This window comes from Mobula birostris, chromosome 13 (assembly GCF_030028105.1).
Source record: "Mobula birostris isolate sMobBir1 chromosome 13, sMobBir1.hap1, whole genome shotgun sequence".
NCBI lineage: Eukaryota > Metazoa > Chordata > Chondrichthyes > Myliobatiformes > Myliobatidae > Mobula > Mobula birostris.
Genome location: NC_092382.1, coordinates 26914247 through 26937486, shown reverse-complemented (window position 1 = coordinate 26937486; position 23240 = coordinate 26914247). Strand labels below are relative to the sequence as shown.

Below are 23240 nucleotides of genomic sequence, written 5' to 3'. Positions count from 1 at the left end.
ATAAAGACTGAAGGTGTGTACCACCAGCCTCAGGGACAGCTTCAATACTGCATTTATAAGACTACTGAATGGTCACCTACTATGTTATTATTGGCTCTTAATAATATTAAGACAATTATATAATTGTAGCATCGTGCATCCGGTAACTAATAACAACTCACTTAGATAACCACAATATACTCACAGGACAGCAGAAAAAATACCGTTCGGTTATGAACAACAGATAACAGATTATGTAATTCTATTTCAAAACCTGTGGAAAGCAGAAATCTTTCAGTGTAATATTGTCTATCAAAAAACATTTGATTCTCTCCCTCACATGGTTAAGAGAAGTTCCAAATAGATATAAAATTCATCCAATACTTGTGAAATTTCTACAACATCTGATGAATCATTGGCATAAAATAATCGTCCTATTAACAACCACAAAGGGACAACCACCATTATCAAAATTGAGGGATTTTCCAGAGCGACTCACTAAGGCCAGTATGGTTCTGTTTGGCTTTAAACCTGCTCATAATTTACTGAAACGGACAAAAATCAGGTATCAAATCAGGTAAAAATACGAATTATACGTTTGCACAGCTATACATTGATGATTTGAAATTACTTGCTCTTGCATCAGCAAAGCTGAAACAAATATTTCAAATAATGGAACTAACTTCTAAAGATATAAGCATGAACTTTAGACTAGAGAAGTACAGAACATGAAACATAAAGAAAGGTGCAATAGAGCCAGTAGAATATCAAACAGAGCATCAGGGGACAATACAACAGAATATGAAACATATACTTAGGATATCAATAAGCAAAGAAAATAGATAATCGTGTGATAAAGGAAAACCTTCCAACAAAATTTACTTCAAGGCTGAAGAAAATCTGAATTTACATCAAGGATCAAGAAAATCTGCCAAACAGAGCTGAACAGTAAAAATATAACAAAGGTAGTATACACTCACTATGCCCATATTGACGTATAATTTTGGTATAATATCCTGGTCTGAAACAGATCTGGAAAATATGCCAAGAAAAATAAGAACTTAAATGACAGTTTCTAGAAAACGCCATGTGCACTGGATCACACTTAGATTGATATGAATGAGGACAGTATGAGTATGGTGAATAACAGATCTAAAAAAATGAGACAACAGCCGGATAAAAATTCTCAGAATCAGGGTTAATATCACAGACACATGTCGTGTAAACTGTTTTTCTGCACCAGCAGCACAATTACAGTAAAGTGTGTGCGGTGAGCGTGTATATATGTGTACAATTGTAGAAATAGATTTGTATCAGCGTGAATTAATCAGTCTGATGTCCTGGTGGAAGAAGCTGTCCCGGAGCCTGTTGGTCCTGGCTTTTATGCTGTGGTACCGTTTCCCGGATAGTTAGCAGCTGGAACAGGTTGTGGTTGGTGAGACTTGGGTTCAGAATGATCCTTTGGGTCCTTTTTACCCCGTCTCTGAAAAGCCCTGAATAGTAGGAAGTTCACGTCTACAGATGCACTGGGCTGTCCGCACCACTCTCTGCAGAGCCCTGCGATTGAGAGAAGTACAGTTCCCATTCCATGTAATGATGCAGCCAGTCAGGATGCTCTCAACTGTGCCCCTGTAGAAAATCGTCAGCATTTGGGGGCCCATACCAAACTTCCTCAACCACCTGAGGTGAAAGAGATGCTGTTGTGCTCGTTTCACAACACAGCCGGTGTGTACAGACCATGTGAGATCCTCGGTGATGTTTATGCCGAGGAACTTAAAGCTGTTCACCCTCTCAACCCCAGATCCATTGATGTCAATAGAGGTTAGCCTGTCTCCATTCCTCTTGTTCTTGCGACATTGCGACCAGCTCCTTTGCTTTTGCGACATTGAGGGAGAAGTTGTTCTCCTGACACCACTGTGTCAGGGTGATGACTTCTATGTAGGCTACCTCGTTATTATTTGAGATTTGGCCAATCCATATAGTATCGTCAGCAAATTTAATTAGCAGATTGGAGCTGTGGGTGGCGACACAGTCATGTGTATACAGAGAGTAAAGGAGGGAGCTTAGGACACAGCCCTGAGGGGCACCTACATCGAGTGTCAGAGGGGCAGAGGTGAGGGAGCCCACTCTTACCGTCTGCTGGCAATCTGACAGGAACGCCACGATCCAGCTGCACAAGGCAGGGTCAAGGCCGAGGTCTCTGAGCTTCTTGTCAAGCCTGGAGGGAATGATGGTGTTGAATACTGAACTGTAGTCCGAGAACAGCACTCTCACATATGCATCACTCTTCTCCAGATGTTTAGAGGCACTGGCTGTCCACTGTATCTATTCCTCTTAATATCTTATACACCTCTATCATGTCTCTTCTCATCCTCCTCCTCTCCAAAGAGTAAAGCCCTAGCTGCCTTAATCTCTAATCATAATCCATAATCTCTAAACCAGGCAGCATCCTGGTAAATCTCCTCTGTACCCTTTCCAATGCTTCCACATCCTTCCTATAGTGAAGCGACCAGAACTGGACACAGTACTCCAAGTGTGGCCTAACCAGAGTTTTATAGAGCTGCATCATTACATTGCGACTCTTAGACATTATCCCTCGACTTATGAAAGCCAACAACCCATAAGCCTATCTACCTGTGAGGCAACTTTCAGGGATCTGTGAACATGTACCCCAGATCCCTCTGCTCCTCCACACTACCAAGTATCCTGCCATTTACTTTGTATTCTGTCTTGGAGTTTGTCCTTCCAAAGTGTACCACCTCACACTTCTCCGGGTTGAACTCCATCTGCCACTTCTCAGCCCATTTATGCATCCTATCAATATCTCTCTGCAATCTTCGACAGTCCTCTACACTATCTACAACACCACCAACCTTTGTGTCATCTGTAAACTTGCCAACCCACCCTTCTACCCCCACCTCCAGGTCGTTAATAAAAATCATGAAAATTAGAGGTCCCAGAGCAGATCCTTGTGGGGCACCACTAATCACAACCCTCCAATCTGAATGCACTCCCTCCACCACCACCCTCTGCCTTCTGCAGGCAATCCAATTCTGAATCCACCTGGCCAAACTTCCCTGGATCCCATGCCTTCAGACTTTCTGAATAAGCCTACTGTGTGGAACCTTGTCAAATGCCTTACTAAAATCCATGTAGATCACATCCACTGCACTACCCTCATCTATGTGCCTGGTCACCTCCTCAAAGAACTCTATCAGGCTTGTTAGACACGATCTGCCCTTCACAAAGCCATGCTGACTGTCCCTGATTAGACCATGATTCTCTAAATGCCCATAAATACTATCTCTAAGAATCTTTTCCAACAGCTTTCCCACCACAGACGTAAGGCTCATTGGTCTATAATTACCCGGACTATCCCTACTACCTTTTTTGAACAAAGGGACAACATTCGCCTCCCTCCAGTCCTCTGGTACCATTCCCGTGGACAACGAGGACATAAAGATCCTAGCCAGAGGCTCAGCAATCTCTTCCCCCACCTAATGGAGAAGCCTGCGGAATATTCTGTCTAGCCCAAGGGACTTATCCATCCTAATGTATTTTAACAACTCCAACTCCTCCTCTCCCTTAATATCAACATGCTCCAGAACATCAACCTAACTCATATTGTCCTCACCATCATCAAGTTCTCTCTCATTGGTGAAAACTGCAGAGAAGTATTCATTGAGCACCTCACTCACTTCCACAGCTTCCAGGCACTTCTTCCCACCTTTATCTAAATGGACCTACCTTCACTCCTGTCATCCTTTTGTTCTTCACATAAGTGAAGAATACCCCAGAAGAGATCCCAATGATCCAAACCCCCTGCTCCCTGCACCAACTCCTCAGCCACGCATTCAACTGCCATCTCCTCCAATTCTTACCATCACTGTCACGTAGCACTGGCAGCAATCCTGAGAACGCCACCCTTGAGGTCCTGTTCTTCAGCCTTCTGCCTAGTTCCCGAAACTCACACTTCAGGACCTCATCCCTCTTCCTGCCTATGTCGTTGGTGCCAACATGTACCACGACTTCTGGTTGCTTTCCCTCTCATACCAGGATGTCGTGCACCCGGTCAGAGACATCCCGGATCTGGCACCCGGGAAACAACAAACCATGCGGCTGTCCTTCTCACGTCCACAAAATCTCCTGTCTGCTCCCCTGACTATAGAGTCTCCAATGACGACAGCTCTCCTCTTCTCCGTCCCACCCTTCTGCACCACAGGGTCAGACTCAGTGCCAGAGGCCCTGCCACCGTGGCTCACACCCGGTCGGTTGTCCCCGCAAACAGTATCCAGAATGGTGAACATATTATTGAGGGAAATGGCCACAGGGGTGCTCTGCACTGCCTGTCTGCTCACCTTCACTTTCCCCCCTCTGACCGTCACCCAACGACCTGCTTCCGACAGCCTAAGTGTGACTACCTCCCTGTAGCTCTCATCTATGACTGCCTCATTCTCCCTTATGAGTCGAAGGTCATCCAGCTGCTCTAGATTCCTTCCAGATCGCCAAGATCTTGACACACTGTGAGACTGCACAGACCCCTGATCGTGTCCTGAGACACCCTGAGACCTACGCACCCCTGACAACATCCTGTCACGCAGTCAGACCCCACACACCCCTGGCCGGCTCCTGACACGCTGTGAGACCGGACACAAACCTGAGAGGGTCCTGACACACTGTGAGACCCGACACACCACTGGCAGGGTCCGGACACACTGTAAGACCCCACACAACCTGGACTCGGTTCTCACACACTGTGAGACCCCACACACTCCCAAAAGGGTCCAGACACATTGTGATACCTCAAACACCCCTGGCTGGCTCCTGACACACTGTGAGACCCCACACACCCCTGCCAGGGAACTGGCACACTGTGAGACCCCACACACCCCTGGCCGGCTCCTGACACACTGTATGAGACCCCACACACCCCTGACAGGGTGCTGACACACTGTAAGACCCAACACACCCCTGACAGGGTCCTGACGCACTGTGAGACCCTACACCCCTCTGACAGGGTGCTGACACACAGCGAGATCCCACACACACCTGACAGGGTCCTGACACATTGTGGTACCTCAAACACCACTGAGAGGGTCCTGACACACTGTGAGACACCACACATCCCTGAGGGAGACCTGGCACACTGTGAGACTGCACACACACCTGGCCGGCTCCTGACACACTGTGAGACCCCAAACAACCCAGGCAGGGTTCTGACACACTGTGAGACCCCACACACCCCTAACAGGGACCTGTCACACTGTGAGACCCCACAAACCACTGACAGGGTCCTCACACACTGTGAGACCACACACACCCCTGATAGGATCGTGACGCACCACACGACACCACACACACATGAAAGGGTCCTGACACACTGTGAGACCCCACACATCCCTGGAACGGTCCTGACACACTGAGACTGCACACACCCCTGACAGGGCCCTGACACACTGTCGGACCCTACACACCCCTGACAGGTTGCTGACACACAGCGAGACCCTACATACCCCTGACAGGGTCCGGACACACTGTGGGATCCCACACACTCCTGACATGGTCCTGACACACTGTGAGACCCCACAGGCCCCAAAAGGGTCCTGACACACTGTGAGACGCCACACACCCCAAAAGGATCCTGACACATTGTGAGACCTCACACACCCAGGATAGGGTCCTGACACACTACGAGACCGCACACACCACTGACAGGGTCCAGACACACATTGTGATCCCACACACATCTGAGAGGGTTCTGACACACTGTAAGACCCCACACACCCCCGACAGGATCCTGACACACTGTGAGACCTCAAACAACCATGACAGGGTCCTGACACACTGTGAGACCCCAAACAACCCAGGCAGGGTGCTGACACACTGTGAGACCCCACACACCACTAACAGGGACCTGTCACACTGTGAGACCCCACAAACCACTGACAGGGTCCTGACACACTATGAGACCACACACACCCCTGATAGGATCGTGACACACCACACGACACCACACACACATGAAAGGGTCCTGACACACTGTGAGACCCCACACACCCCTGGAACGGTCCTGACACACTGTGAGACTGCACACACCCCTGACTGGGCCCTGACACACTGTCAGGCCACTCACACCTCTGACGGTGACCTGACACACTGTGAGACCCCACACACCCCTGACACGGTGCTGACACACAGCGAGACCCTACACAACCCTGCCAGGGTCCGGACACACTGTGGGATCCCACACACTCCTGACATGGTCCTGACACACTGTGAGACCCCACAGGCCCCAAAAGGGTTCTGACACACTGTGAGACGCCACACACCCCAAAAGGATCCTGACACATTGTGAGACCCCACACACCCAGGATAGGGTCCTGAGAGACTGTGAGATCCGACACACCCCTGAGAGGGTCCTAACACACTGTGGGACCCCACAGGCCCCAAAAGGGTCCTGACACATTGTGAGATGCCACACATACCTGACAGGGTCCAGACACACTGTGAGACCCCGCACTCCCCTAACAGGGTCCTGACACACTGTGAGACCCCACACACTATTGACACGGTCCTGACACACTGTGAGACCCCACAGGGACCTGACAGGGACCTGACGCACTGTGAGACTCCACACACACCAGACAGGGTCCGGATAACTGTGAGACCCCACACACCCTAGATAGTGTCCTGACAGACTGTGAGATCCGACACACCCCTGAGAGAGTCCTGACACACTGTGAGACCGCACAGGACCCAAAAGGATCCTGACACGCTGTAAGACCCCACACACCCCTGACAGGGACTTGACGCACTGTGAGACGCCACACACTCCTGACTGCGTCCTGACACACATTGCGATCCCACACACATCTGAGAGTGTTCTGACACACAGTGAGACCCCACACACCCACGACCAGATCCTGACACACTGTAAAACCCCGCAAAGCACTCACGGTGTCCTGACACACTGTGAAACCCCACACAACCCTGGCAGGGTCCTAACACACTGTGAGACCCCACACACCACTGACTGGGTCCTGACACGCATTAAGATCCCACACATACCTGAGAGGGTCCAGACACACCGTGAGACCTAACACACCCCTGACAGCGACCTGACACACATTGCGATCCCACACACATTGAAAGGGTTCTGACATACTGTGAGACCCCATACACCCCTGGCAGCGTCCAGACACACTGCGAGACCCCACACACCCCAAAAGGGTCCTGACACATTGTGAGACCCCACACACCCCAGAATGTTCCTGACACATTGTGAGACCCCACACACCCAGGATAGGGTCCTGAGAGACTGTGAGATCCGACACACCCCTGAGAGGGTCCTAAAACACTTGAAACCCCACAGGCCCCAAAAGGGTCCTGACACATTGTGAGACGGCACACACGCCTGACAGGGTCCTGACACACATTGCGATCCCACACATCCCTGGCAGGGTCCTGACGCACTGTGAGACCCCACAGGCCCCAAAAGGATCCTGACACACTGTAAGACCCCACACACTCCTGGCAGGGACTTGACGCACTGTGAGACGCCACACACTCCTGACAGCATCCTGACACACATTGCGATCCCACACACATCTGAGAGTGTTCTGACACACAGTGAGACCCCACACACCCACGACCAGATCCTGACACAGTGTGAAACCCCACAAACCACTCACCGTGTCCTGACACACTGTGAAACCCCACACAACCCTGGCAGGGTCCTAACACACTGTGAGACCCCACACACCCCTGGAACGGTCCTGACACACTGTGAGACTGCACACACCCCTGACTGGGCCCTGACACACTGTCAGACCACTCACACCTCTGACGGTGACCTGACACACTGTGAGACCCCACACACCCCTGACAGGGTGCTGACACACAGCGAGACCCTACACACCCCTGACAGGGTCCGGACACACTGTGGGATCCCACACACTCCTGACATGGTCCTGACATACTGTGAGACCCCACAGGCCCCAAAAGGGTCCTGACACACTGTGAGACGCCACACACCCCAAAAGGATCCTGACACATTGTGAGACCCCACACACCCAGGATAGGGTCCTGAGAGACTGTGAGATCCGACACACCCCTGAGAGGGTCCTAACACACTGTGGGACCCCACAGGCCCCAAAAGGGTCCTGACACATTGTGAGATCCCACACATACCTGACAGGGTCCAGACACACTGTGAGACCCTGCACTCCCCTAACAGGGTCGTGACACTCTGTGAGACCCCACACACTATTGACACGGTCCTGACACACTGTGAGACCCCACAGGGACCTGACAGGAACCTGACGCACTGTGAGACTCCACACACACCAGACAGGGTCCGGACAACTGTGAGACCCCACACACCCTACATAGTGTCCTGACAGACTGTGAGATCCGACACACCCCTGAGAGAGTCCTGACGCACTGTGAGACCGCACAGGACCCAAAAGGATCCTGATACACTGTAAGACCCCACACACCCCTGACAGGGACTTGACGCACTGTGAGACGCCACACACTCCTGACAGCGTCCTGACACGCATTGCGATCCCACACACATCTGAGAGTGTTCTGACACACAGTGAGACCCCACACACCCACGACCAGATCCTGACACACTGTGAAACCCCACAAACCACTCGGTGTCCTTACACACTGTGAAACCCCACACAACCCTGGCAGGGTCCTAACACACTGTGAGACCCCACACACCACTGACTGGGTCCTGACACGCATTAAGATCCCACACATACCTGAGAGGGTCCAGACACACCGTGAGACCTAACACACCCCTGACAGCGACCTGACACACATTGCGATCCCACACACATTGAAAGGGTTCTGACATACTGTGAGACCCCATACACCCCTGGCAGCGTCCAGACACACTGCGAGACCCCACACACCCCAAAAGGGTCCTGACACATTGTGAGACCCCACACACCCCAGAATGTTCATGACACATTGTGAGACCGCACACACCCAGGATAGGGTCCTGAGAGACTTTGAGATCCGACACACCCCTGAGAGGGTCCTAAAACACTGTGAAACCCCACAGGCCCCAAAAGGGTCCTGACACATTGTGAGACGGCACACATGCCTGACAGGGTTCAGAAACACTGTCGGACCCCACACACCCCTGACAGCGACCTGACCCACTGTGGACGCCACACACACCTGACAGGGTCCTGACACACACTGCGATCCCACACATCCCTGGCAGGGTCCTGACGCACTGTGAGACCCCAAACAACCCAGGCAGGGTTCTGACACACTGTGAGACCCCACACACCCCTAACAGGGACCTGTCACACTGTGAGACCCCACAAACCACTGACAGGATCCTGACACACTGTGAGACCACACACACCCCTGATAGGATCGTGACGCACCACACGACACCACACACACATGAAAGGGTCCTGACACACTGTGAGACCCCACACATCCCTGGAACGGTCCTGACACACTGAGACTGCACACACCCCTGACAGGGCCCTGACACACTGTCAGACCCTACACACCCCTGACAGGGTGCTGACACACAGCGAGACCCTACATACCCCTGACAGGGTCCGCACACACTGTGGGATCCCACACACTCCTGACATGGTCCTGACACACTGTGAGACCCCACAGGCCCCAAATGGGTCCTGACACATTGTGAAACGGCACACACGCCTGACAGGGTTCAGAAACACTGTGCGACCCCACTCACACCTGAGGGGTCCAGACACACTGTGAGACCCCACACACCCTGGATAGGGTCCTGACAGACTGTAAGATCCGACACACCACTGAGAGAGTCCTGACACACTGTGAGACACCACACAACCCTGACACAGTCCTGACACACTGTGAGACCCCAAACAACCCAGGCAGGGTGCTGACACACTGTGAGACCCCACACACCACTAACAGGGACCTGTCACACTGTGAGACCCCACAAACCACTGACAGGGTCCTGACACACTATGAGACCACACACAGCCCCGATAGGATCGTGACACACCACACGACACCACACACACATGAAAGGGTCCTGACAAACTGTGAAACCTCACACACACCTGGCACGGTCCTGACACACTGTGAGACTGCACACACCCCTGACAGGGCCCTGACACACTGTCAGACCCCATACACTTCTGACGGTGACCTGACACACAGCGAGACCCTACACACCCCTGACAGGGTCCGGACACACTGTGAGACCCCCCAGGCCCCAAAAGGGTCCTGACACATTGTGAGACACCACACACCCCAAAAGGTTCCTGACACATTGTGAGACCTCACACACCCAGTATAGGGTCCTGAGAGACTGTGAGATCCGACACACCCTGAGAGGGTCCTAACACACTGTGAGACCACACAGGTCCCAAAAGGGTCCTGACACATTGTGAGACGCCACACACACCTGACAGGGTCCAGACACACTGTGAGACCCCGCACTCCCCTAACAGGGTCCTGACACACTGTGAGACCCCACACACTATTGACACGGTCCTGACACACTGTGAGACCCCACAGGGATCTGACGCACTGTGAGACTCCACACACACCAGACAGGGTCCGGACACACTGTGAGACCCCACAGGCCCCAAAAGGGTCCTGACACACTGTAAGACCCCACACAACCCTGACAGGGACATGACGCACTGTGGACGCCACACACACCTGACAGGGTCCTGACACACACTGCGATCCCACACATCCCTGGCAGGGTCCTGACGCACTGTGAGACCCCAAACAACCCAGGCAGGGTTCTGACACACTGTGAGACCCCACACACCCCTAACAGGGACCTGTCACACTGTGAGACCCCACAAACCACTGACAGGGTCCTGACACACTGTGAGACCACACACACCCCTGATAGGATCGTGACGCACCACACGACACCACACACACATGAAAGGGTCCTGACACACTGTGAGACCCCACACATCCCTGGAACGGTCCTGACACACTGAGACTGCACACACCCCTGACAGGGCCCTGACACACTGTCAGGCCCTACACACCCCTGACAGGGTGCTGACACACAGCGAGACCCTACATACCCCTGACAGGGTCCGCACACACTGTGGGATCCCACACACTCCTGACATGGTCCTGACACACTGTGAGACCCCACAGGCCCCAAATGGGTCCTGACACACTGTAAGACCCCACACAACCCTGACAGGGACTTGATGCACTGTGAGACGACACACACACTCCTGACAGCGTCCTGACACACATTGCGATCCCACACACATCTGAGAGTGTTCTGACACACAGTGAGACCCCACACACCCACGACCAGATCCTGACACACTGTAAAACCCCGCAAACCACTCACGGTGTCCTGACACACTGTGAAACCCCACACAACCCTGGCAGGGTCCTAACACACTGTGAGACCCCACACACCACTGACTGGGTCCTGACACGCATTAGGATCCCACACATACCTGAGAGGGTCCAGACACACCGTGAGACCTAACACACCCCTGACAGCGACCTGACACACATTGCGATCCCACACACATTGAAAGGGTTCTGACATACTGTGAGACCCCATACACCCCTGGCAGCGTCCAGACACACTGCGAGACCCCACACACCCCAAAAGGGTCCTGACACATTGTGAGACCCCACACACCCCAGAATGTTCCTGACACATTGTGAGACCCCACACACCCAGGATAGGGTCCTGAGAGACTGTGAGATCCGACACACCCCTGAGAGGGTCCTAAAACACTGTGAAACCCCACAGGCCCCAAAAGGGTCCTGACACATTGTGAGACGGCACACACGCCTGACAGGGTTCAGAAACACTGTCGGACCCCACACACCCCTGACAGCGACCTGACCCACTGTGGACGCCACACACACCTGACAGGGTCCTGACACACTGTGAGACCACACAGACCCCCGATAGGATCGTGACACACCACACGACACCACACACACATGAAAGGGTCCTGACAAACTGTGAGACCTCACACACCCCTGGCACGGTCCTGACACACTGAGACCCTACACACACCTGACAGAGTGCTGACACACAGCGAGACCCTACACACCCCTGACAGGGTCCGGACACACTGTGGGATCCCACACACTCCTGACATGGTCCTGACACACTGTGAGACCCCACAGGCCCCAAAAGGGTCCTGACACACTGTGAGACGCCCCACACCCCAAAAGGATCCTGACACATTGTGAGACCTCACACACCCAGGATAGGGTCCTGAGAGACTGTGAGATCCGACACACCCTGAGAGGGTCCTAACACACTGTGAGACCCCACAGGTCCCAAAAGGGTCCTGACACATTGTGAGACGCCACACACACCTGACAGGGTCCAGACACACTGTGAGACCCCGCACTCCCCTAACAGGGTCCTGACACACTGTGAGACCCCACACACTATTGACACGGTCCTGACACACTGTGAGACCCCACAGGGATCTGACGCACTGTGAGACTCCACACACACCAGACAGGGTCCGGACACACTGTGAGACCCCACAGGCCCCAAAAGGGTCCTGACACACTGTAAGACCCCACACAACCCTGACAGGGACATGACGCACTGTGAGACGCCACACACTCCTGACAGCGTCCTGACACACATTGCGATCCCACACACATCTGAGAGTGTTCTGACACACAGTGAGACCCCACACACCCACGATCAGATCCTGACACACTGTGAAACCCCACAAACCACTCACGGTGTCCTGGCATGCATTAAGATCCCACACACACCTGAGAGGGTCCAGACACACCGTGAGACCTAACACACCCCTGACAGCGACCTGACCCACTGTGGACGCCACACACACCTGACAGGGTCCTGACACACATTGCGATCCCACACACGCCTGGCAGGGTCCTGACACAAATTGCGATCCCACACAACCCTAGCAGGGTCCTGACGCACTGTGAGACCCCACACACCCTGGATAGGGTCCTGACACACTACGAGACCGCACACACACCTGACAGGGTCCTGACACATATTGCAATCCCACATACCCCTGGCAGGGTCCTGACGCACTGTGAGACCCCACACACTCTGGATAGGTTCCTGACACACTGTGAGACCCCAAACAACCCAGGCAGGGTTCTGACACACTGTGAGACCCCACAGGCCCCTAACAGGGACCTGTCACACTGTGAGACCCCACAAACCACTGACAGGGTCCTGACACACTATGAGACCACACACACCCCTGATAGGATCGTGACACACCACACGACACCACACACACATGAAAGGGTCCTGACAAACTGTGAGACCCCACACATCCATGGAACGGTCCTGACACACTGTGAGACCCCACACACCCCTGACAGGGCCCTTACACACTGTCAGACCCCACACACCCCTGACAGGGCCCTGACACACTGTCAGACCCCACACACCTCTGACGGGGACCTGACACACTGTGAGACCCTACACACCCATGACAGGGTGCTGACACACAGCGAGACCCTACACACCCCTGACAGGGTCCGGACACACTGTGGGATCCCGCACACTCCTGACATGGTCCTGACACACTGTGAGACCCCACACCCCCCAAAAGGGTCCTGACACATTGTGAGATGGCACACACGCCTGACAGGGCCCTGACACACTGTCAGACCCCAGACACCTCTGACGGTGACCTGACACACTGTGAGACCCTACACACCCCTGACAGGGTGCTGACACACTCTGAGACCCCACAGGCCCCAAAAGGGTCCTTCACATTGTGAGATGGCACACACGCCTGACAGGGTTCAGAAACACTGTGGGACCCCACTCACACCTGAGGGGTCCTGACACACTGTGAGATGCCACACACCCCTGACAGGGTCCTGACACACAGCAACACCCTACACACACATGACAGGGTCCGGACACTCTGTCGGATCCCACACACTCCTGACATGGTCCTGACACACTGTGAGACCCCACAGGCCCCAAAAGGGTCCTGACACATTGTGAGATGCCACACATGCCTGACAGGGTCCAGAGACACTGTGAGACCCCACACACCCCTAACAGGGTCCTGACACCCTGTGAGACCCCACACACATTATTGACACGGTCCTGACACACTGTGAGACCCCACACACCTCCGATAGGATCGTGACCCACCACACGACACCACACACATATGAAAGGGTCCTGACACTCTGTGAGACCCCACACACCCCTGACAGGGCCCTGACGCATTGTCAGACCCCACACACCTCTGACGAGGACCTGACACACTGTGAGACCCTACACACCCCTGACAGGGTGCTGACACACAGCGAGACCCTACACACCGCTGACATGGTCCTGACACACTGTGAGACTGCACACACCCCTGACAGGGCCCCGACGCATTGTCAGACCCCACCACCTCTGACGAGGACCTGACACACTGTGAGACCCTACACACCCCTGACAGGGCCCTGACGCATTGTCAGACCCCACCACCTCTGACGAGGACCTGACACACTGTGAGACCCTACACACCCCTGACAGGGTGCTGACACACAGCGAGACCCTACACACCGCTGACATGGTCCTGACACACTGTGAGACCCCACAGACCCCAAATGTGTTCTGACACATTGTGAGATGGCACACATGCCTGACAGGGTTCAGAGACACTGTGGGACCCCACACACCCCTGACAGCGACCTGACCCACGGTGGACGCCACACACACCTGACAGGGTCCTGATACACATTGCGATCCCACACAACCCTGGTAGGGTCCTGACACACTGTGAGACCACACACACACCTGACGGCGACCTGACACACTGTGAGACGCTACACACAACTGACAGGGTCCTGACACACATTGAGATCCCACACACACTTAGGAGGATCCTGACACACTGTGAGACCGCCCCTCCACCCCCGACAGGGTCCTCACACACTGTGAGACCCCACACACACCTGGCAGGGTCCAGACACAGTGTGAGACCCCACACACTATGGACAGTGTCCTGTCACACTGTGGACCCCGCAGACACCTGACAGGGACCTGACGCACTGTGAGACCCCACACACACCTGACAGGGTCCTGACACACACTGTGAAACCCCACACAACCCTGGCAGGGTCCTGACCCACTGTGGACGCCACACACACCTGACAGGGTCCTGACACACTGTGAGACCCCACACACCCCAAAAGGTTCCTGACACATTGTGAGACCCCACACACCCAGGATAGGGTCCTGACAGACTATGAGATCCGACACACCCCTGAGAGGGTCCAAACACACTGTGAGACCCCACAGGCCCCAAAAGGGTCCTGACACATTGTGAGACAGCACACATGCCTGACAGGGTTGAGAAACACTGTGGGACCCAACACACCCCAGAGGGGTCCTGACACACTGTGGACGCCACACACAGCTGACAGGGTCCTGACGCACTGTGAGACGCCACACATCCCTGACAGGGACGTGACGCACTGTGAGACCCCAGACATCCCTGGCACGGTCCTGACACATTGTGAGACCACACACACAACTGACAGACAGGTTCCTGACACACTGTGAGACCCACACACCCTGGATATGGTCCTGACAGACTGTGAGATCCAACACACTCCTGAGAGGGTCCTGACACTCTGTGAGATCCCACGTACCCCTGACAGGGCCCCGACACATTGTCAGACCCCACACACCTCTGACGGGGACCTGACACACTGTGAGATTCCACGCACCCCTCACAGTGTCCGGACACACTGTGGGACCCCACACACTCCTGACATGGTCCTGACACACTGTGAGACCCCACAGGCCCCAAAAGGGTCCTGACACATTGTGAGACGGCACACATGCCTGACAGGGTTCAGAAACACTGTGGGACCCCACTCACCCCAGAGGGGTCCTGACACACTGTGAGACACCACACACCCCAAAAGGGTCCTGACACACTGTGAGACCCCACAGGCCCCAAAAGGGTCCTGACACATTGTGAGACCCCACAGGCCCCAAAAAGGTCCTGACACATGTGAGACCGCACACACCCCTGACAGGGTTCAGAAACGCTGTGAGACCCCCCACACCCCAGAAGGGACATGACGCACTGTCAGACGCCACACACCCCTGACAGGGACATGACGCACTGTGAGACGCCACATAACCCTGACAGGGTCCTGACACACATTGTGATCCCACACACATCAGTGTCCAGACAACCAGTGAGACCCCACACACCCCGGCACAGCTCCTGACACACTGTGAGACCCCTCCCACCCCTGACAGGCTCCTGAAAACTGTGAGACCCCACACAACCCTGACAGGGTCCTGACACACATTGTGATCCCACACACATCAGTGTCCAGACAACCAGTGAGACCCCACACACCCCGGCACAGCTCCTGACACACTGTGAGACCCCTCCCACCCCTGACAGGCTCCTGAAAACTGTGAGACCCCACACAACCCTGACACAGTCCTGACACACTGTGAGACCACACACACCCCTCACAGGATCGTGACACACCACGCGACACCGCACACACATGAAAGGGTCCGGACACACTGTGAGACCCCACACACCCCTGGCACGGTCCTGACACACTGTGAGACCCCACGCACCCTTGACAGGGCCCTGACACATTGTCAGACCCCACACACCTCTGACGGGGACCTGACACACTGTGAGACCCTACACACCCCTGACAGGGTGCTGACACACAGCGAGACCCTACACACCCCTGACAGGGTCCGGACACACTGTGAGACCCCACACACTCCTGACATGGTCCTGACAAACTGTGAGACCCCACATACCCCGGACAGGGTCCTATAGAAAATAGACAAGAGACATTAGGTGCAGGAGTAGGCCATTCGACCCTTCGAGCCTGAACCGCCATTCACTGTGATCATGGCTGATCATCCACAATCAGAATCCAGTTCCTGCCTTATCACGTAACCTTTGATTCCACTATCTTTAAGAGCTCTATCCATCTCTTTCTAAAAAACATCCAGAGACTTTGCCTCCACAGCCTTCCGGTGCAGAGCATTCCATATATCCACCACTCTCTGGGTGAAAAAGTTTTTCCTGAATTCCGTTCTAAATGGCCTACCCCTTATTCTTAAACTGTGGCCTTTGGTTCTGGACTCACCCATCAGCAGGAACATGTTTCCTGCCTCCAGCATGTCCAATCCCTTAATAATTATAGATGTTTCAATTAGATCCCCTCTCGGCCTTCTAAATTCCAGAGTATACAGGCCCAGTCGCTCCAATCTTTCGACATATGACAGTCCCGCCATCCCGGGAATTAACCTTGTGAACCTACGCTGCACTCCCTCAATAGCAAGAATGTCCTTCCTCAAATTTGGAGACCAAAACTGCACACAGTACTCCAGGTGTGGTCTCACCAGGGCCCTGTACAGCTGCAGAAGGACTTCTTTGCTCTAATACTCAATTCCCCTTGTTATGAAGGCCAGCATGCGATTAGCTTTCTTCACTGCCTGCTGTACTTGCATGCTTGCTTTCACACTGATGACACTCTGTGATACCCCACACACCCCTTACAGGACCCTGATACACTGTGAGACCCCACACACCCCTGACAGGGACCTGACACAGTGTGAGACCCCACACACCCCTGACAGGGTCCTGACATACTGTGAGACCCCACACACCCCTGACAGGACCCTGACACACTGTGAGACCCCACACACCCCTGACATAGTCCTGACATACTGTGAGACCCCACACACCCTGGATAGGGTCCTGACACACTGTGAGACCCGACACAGCCCAAACGGGTCCTGACACACTGTGAGACCGCACACACCCCTCACAGGTTCCTGACACACTGAGACCCCACACACCCCTGACAGGGACCTGACGCACTATGAAACGCCACACACCCCTGACAGGGTCCAGACACACATTGCGATCCCACATACATCTGAGAGGGTTCTGACACACTGTGAGACACCCCGCAACAGCGTCCTGACCCACTGTGAGACCACCCACACCCACAGCCAGATCCTGACACACTGTGAAACCCCACGAACCACGCACAGTATCCAGACACACAGTGAAACCCCACACAACCCTGCCAGGGGCCTGTCACAGTGTGAGACCCCACACACCACTGACAGGGCCCTGACACCCTGTGAGACCCCACACACTCCTGGCAGGGACCTGGCAAACTGTGAGACACCACACACCCCTGACAAATTCCTGACACACTGTGAGACCGCACACACCCCTGAGAGGTTCCCGTAAAACTCTCAGAACCCTCTCACAAGACCCTGACAGGGTCTTGACACACTGCGAGACCCCACACACCCCTGACAGCAACCTGACACATTGTGAGACGCCACACACACGTAAGAGGGTCCTGACACAGATTGAGATCCCACACACATCTGACAGGCTTCTGACACACTGTGAGACCACCCATGACAGTTATCTGACACACTGTGAGACCCCACACACCCCTGACAGGGTCCTGACAAACTGTGATACCTCACACACACCCGAGAGGGTGATGACGCACTGTGAGACTCCAGCACGCCTAACAGGATCCTAACACACTGGGAGACCCCACACACCCCCAACAAGATCCTGACACACTGTGAGTCCCCACACACTCCCGACAGGGTCCTGACACACTGTGAGACCTCAAACAACCCTGTCAGGGTCCTGACACACTGTCAGACCACACACAAACCCCTGACAGTGAGCTGACACACTGTGAGACGCCACACACAACTGATAGGGACCTGACACACATTGAGATCCCACGCACACCGGAGAGGGTCCTGACACACTGTGAGACCCCCCCTGACAGTGTCCAGACACACTCTGAGACCCCACGCACACCTGGCAGGGTCCAGACAAACTGTGAGACCCCATACAACCCAGGCAGGGTCCTGACACACTGACACACTGTCAGACCACACACAAACCCCTGACAGCGAGCTGACACACTGTGATACGCCACACACAACTGATAGGGACCTGACACACATTGAGATCACACGCACACCTGAGAGGGTCCTGACACACTGTGAGACGCCCCCTGACAGTGTCCAGACACACTCTGAGACCCCACGCACACCTGGCAGGGTCCAGACAAACTGTGAGACCCCACACACCCCAAAAGGTTCCTGACACATTGTGAGACCCCACACACCCAGGATAGGGTCCTGACAGACTATGAGATCCGACACACCCCTGAGAGGGTCCAAACACACTGTGAGACCCCACAGGCCCCAAAAGGGTCCTGACACATTGTGAGACAGCACACATGCCTGACAGGGTTGAGAAACACTGTGGGACCCAACACACCCCAGAGGGGTCCTGACACACTGTGGACGCCACACACACCTGACAGGGTCCTGACACACTGTGAGTCCCCACACACTCCCGACAGGGTCCTGACGCACTGTGAGACCTCAAGCAACCCTGTCAGGGTCCTGACACACTGACACACTGTCAGACCACACACAAACCCCTGACAGCGAGCTGACACACTGTGAGACGCCACACACAACTGATAGGGACCTGACACACATTGAGATCACACGCACACCTGAGAGGGTCCTGACACACTGTGAGACGCCCCCTGACAGTGTCCAGACACACTCTGAGACCCCACGCACACCTGGCAGGGTCCAGACAAACTGTGAGACCCCACACAACCCAGGCAGGGTCCTGACGCACTGTAAGACCCCACACACCCCTGACAGCGACCTGACATACTGTGAGACCCCACACACCCCTGACAGCGACCTGACATACTGTGAGAAACTGCACACACCTGGCAGTGACCTGACACACTGTGCGACCCCACACACCCCTGACAGGGTCCTGACACACTGTGCGACCCCACACACCCCTGACAGGGTCCTGACATACTATGAAACCCCACACACCCCTGGCACTGTCCAGTCAAACTGTAAAACCCCACACCCCCATGACAGGGTCCTGTCACACTGTGAGACCGCACACACCCCTGACAGGCTCAGGAAACGCTGTGAGATGCCACACACGCCTGAGAGGGCCCTGACACACTGTGAGACCTCACACAACCCGACAGGGTCCTGACACAGTGTGAGACCCCACACACCCATCACAGGGACCTGACACACAGTGAGACCCCACACGCCCCTGACAGGGACCTGACACATTGTGAGACGCCGCACACCCCTGACAACGTCCTGACACACATTGATATCCCACACACTATTCACACGGTCCTGACACTCTGTGAGACCCCACACACACCTGAAAAGGTCCTGACACACTGTGACACCCCACACACCACTGACAGGGACCTGACACACTTTAAGACCACACACACAACTGACAGACAGGGTCCTGACACTCTGTGAGACCCCACACACTATTGACACGTTCCTGACACACTGTGAGACCACACACACCCCTGACAAGGACCTGACGCACTGTGAGACTCCACACTCACCTGACAGGGTCCTGACAGACTGTGAGACCACACACACCCTGGATAGCGTCCTGACAGACTGTGAGATGCCACACACCCCTGACAGGGTCCTGACACACATTGCGATCCCACACACATCTGAGAGGGTTCTGACACAGTATGAGACCCCACAAACCACTCACAGTGTCCTGACACACTGTGAAACCCCACATAACCCTGACAGGGTCCTGGCACACTGTGAGTCCTAACACACCCCCGAGAGGGTGATGACACACTGTGAGTCCTAACACACCCCTAACAAGATCCTGATGCACTGTGAGACACCACACACCCCTGACAGGGTTCTGACACACTGTGAGTCCTAACACACCCCCGAGAGGGTGATGACACACTGTGAGACCCCAGACACCCCTAACAAGATCCTGATGCACTGTGAGACACCACACACCCCTGACAGGGTTCTGACACACCGTGAGTCCTAACACACCCCCGAGAGGGTGATGACACACTGTAAGACCCCACACACCCCTGAGAGGGTCCTGACACACGGTGAGATCCCACACACCCCTGACAGTGTTCAGACACACTGTGAGACACCACACACCCCTGACAGTGTCCTGACACACTGTGAAACCCCACATAACCCTGACAGGGTCCTGGCACACTGTGAGTCCTAACACACCCCCGAGAGGGTGATGACACACTGTGAGACCCCAGACACCCCTAACAAGATCCTGATGCACTGTGAGACGCCACACGCATGACAGGGTTCTGACACACTGTGAGACGCCATACGCATGACAGGGTCCGGACACACATTGAAATCCCACACACATCTGAGATGGTCATGATACACTGTGAGACCGCCCCACCCTCCCCGACAGTGTCCAGACAAACTGTGAGACCTCACATACCCCTGGCAGGGTCCAGACACACTGTGAGACCTCACACAACCTAGGTAGGGTCCTGACACACTGTAAGACCCCATACACCCCTGAGAGGGTCCTGACACACGGTGAGATCCCACACACCCCTGACAGGGATCAGAAGCACTGTGAGACCCCACACACCCCAAAAGGATCCTGACACACTGTGAGATTCCCCCCCACCCCCAGAAAAGGGTCCCGACACACTGTGAGACCCCCAAACAAATCACAGGGTCCTGACACACAGTGAAACCCCACAAACCCGTGACAGCGTCCTGACAGACTGTGAGAACCCACACACCCCTGGTATGGTTCAAACACGCTGTGAGACCCCACACACAACTGACAGACAGTGTCCTGTTACACTGTGAGACCCCACACACTCCTGACAGGGACCTGACACACTGTGAGACCCCACACACACCTGAAAGGGCTCCTGACACACTGTGAGATCCAACACACCCCTGACAGTGACCTGACGCACTGTGAGACGCCACACAGCCCTGACAGGGTCCTGACACACATTGCGATCCCATACACACCTGAGAGGGTTCTGACTCACTGTTAGATCCCCCACAACAGCATCCTGACACACTGTGAGACCCCCCACAACCACCACAAGATCCTGACACACTGTGAAACCGCACAAACCACTCACAGTGCCTTGACACACAGTGAAACCCCACACACCCCTGACAGGGACCTGACACACTGTGAGACCCCACACACCCGTGACAGGGTTCAGAAACACTGTGAGACCCCACACACCCCAGAGGGGTCCTGACACACTGTGAGACCACACACCCCTGACAGGGTCCTGACACACACTGCGATCCCACACAACCCTGGCAGGGTCCTGACCCACTGTGGACGCCACACACACCTGACAGGGTCCTGACACACTGTGAGACCCCACACACCCCAAAAGGTTCCTGACACATTGTGAGACCCCACACACCCAGGATAGGGTCCTGACAGACTATGAGATCCGACACACCCCTGAGAGGGTCCAAACACACTGTGAGACCCCACAGGCCCCAAAAGGGTCCTGACACATTGTGAGACAGCACACATGCCTGACAGGGTTGAGAAACACTGTGGGACCCAACACACCCCAGAGGGGTCCTGACACATTGTGGATGCCACACACACCTGACAGCGTCCTGACGCACTGTGAGACGCCACACATCCCTGACAGGGACGTGACGCACTGTGAGACCCCAGACATCCCTGGCACGGTCCTGACACATTGTGAGACCACACACACAACTGACAGACAGGTTCCTGACACATTGTGAGACCCCACACACCCAGGATATGGTCCTGACAGACTGTGAGATCCAACACACTCCTGAGAGGGTCCTGACACTCTGTGAGATCCCACGTACCCCTGACAGGGCCCCGACACATTGTCAGACCCCACACACCTCTGACGGGGACCTGACACACTGTGAGATTCCACGCACCCCTCACAGTGTCCGGACACACTGTGGGACCCCACACACTCCTGACATGGTCCTGACACACTGTGAGACCCCACAGGCCCCAAAAGGGTCCTGACACATTGTGAGACGGCACACATGCCTGACAGGGTTCAGAAACACTGTGGGACCCCACTCACCCCAGAGGGGTCCTGACACACTGTGAGACACCACACACCCCAAAAGGGTCCTGACACACTGTGAGACCCCACAGGCCCCAAAAGGGTCCTGACACATTGTGAGACCCCACAGGCCCCAAAAAGGTCCTGACACATGTGAGACCGCACACACCCCTGACAGGGTTCAGAAACGCTGTGAGACCCCCCACACCCCAGAAGGGACATGACGCACTGTCAGACGCCACACACCCCTGACAGGGACATGACGCACTGTGAGACGCCACATAACC

The 23240-nt window shown here is 54.7% G+C and overlaps 2 protein-coding genes across 2 annotated transcripts in view; one reads left to right on the top strand and one right to left on the bottom strand.

Annotated features, from left to right (window-relative positions):
* LOC140208629 (NACHT, LRR and PYD domains-containing protein 3-like) overlaps positions 1 to 23240 on the top strand; it is a 59938-nt gene that overhangs the window by 16385 nt on the left and 20313 nt on the right. The gene's annotated exons all lie outside the window — the stretch shown is intronic.
* On the bottom strand, positions 505 to 23106 carry LOC140207397 (uncharacterized). Its single transcript, XM_072275927.1, has 6 exons — positions 23082 to 23106; positions 22054 to 22329; positions 21792 to 21864; positions 21408 to 21476; positions 20895 to 21097; positions 505 to 524 (listed from the first exon to the last, which is right to left on the bottom strand). Exons 1-6 carry the CDS (start codon positions 23104 to 23106, stop codon positions 505 to 507), a joined length of 666 nt encoding a protein of 221 aa, XP_072132028.1.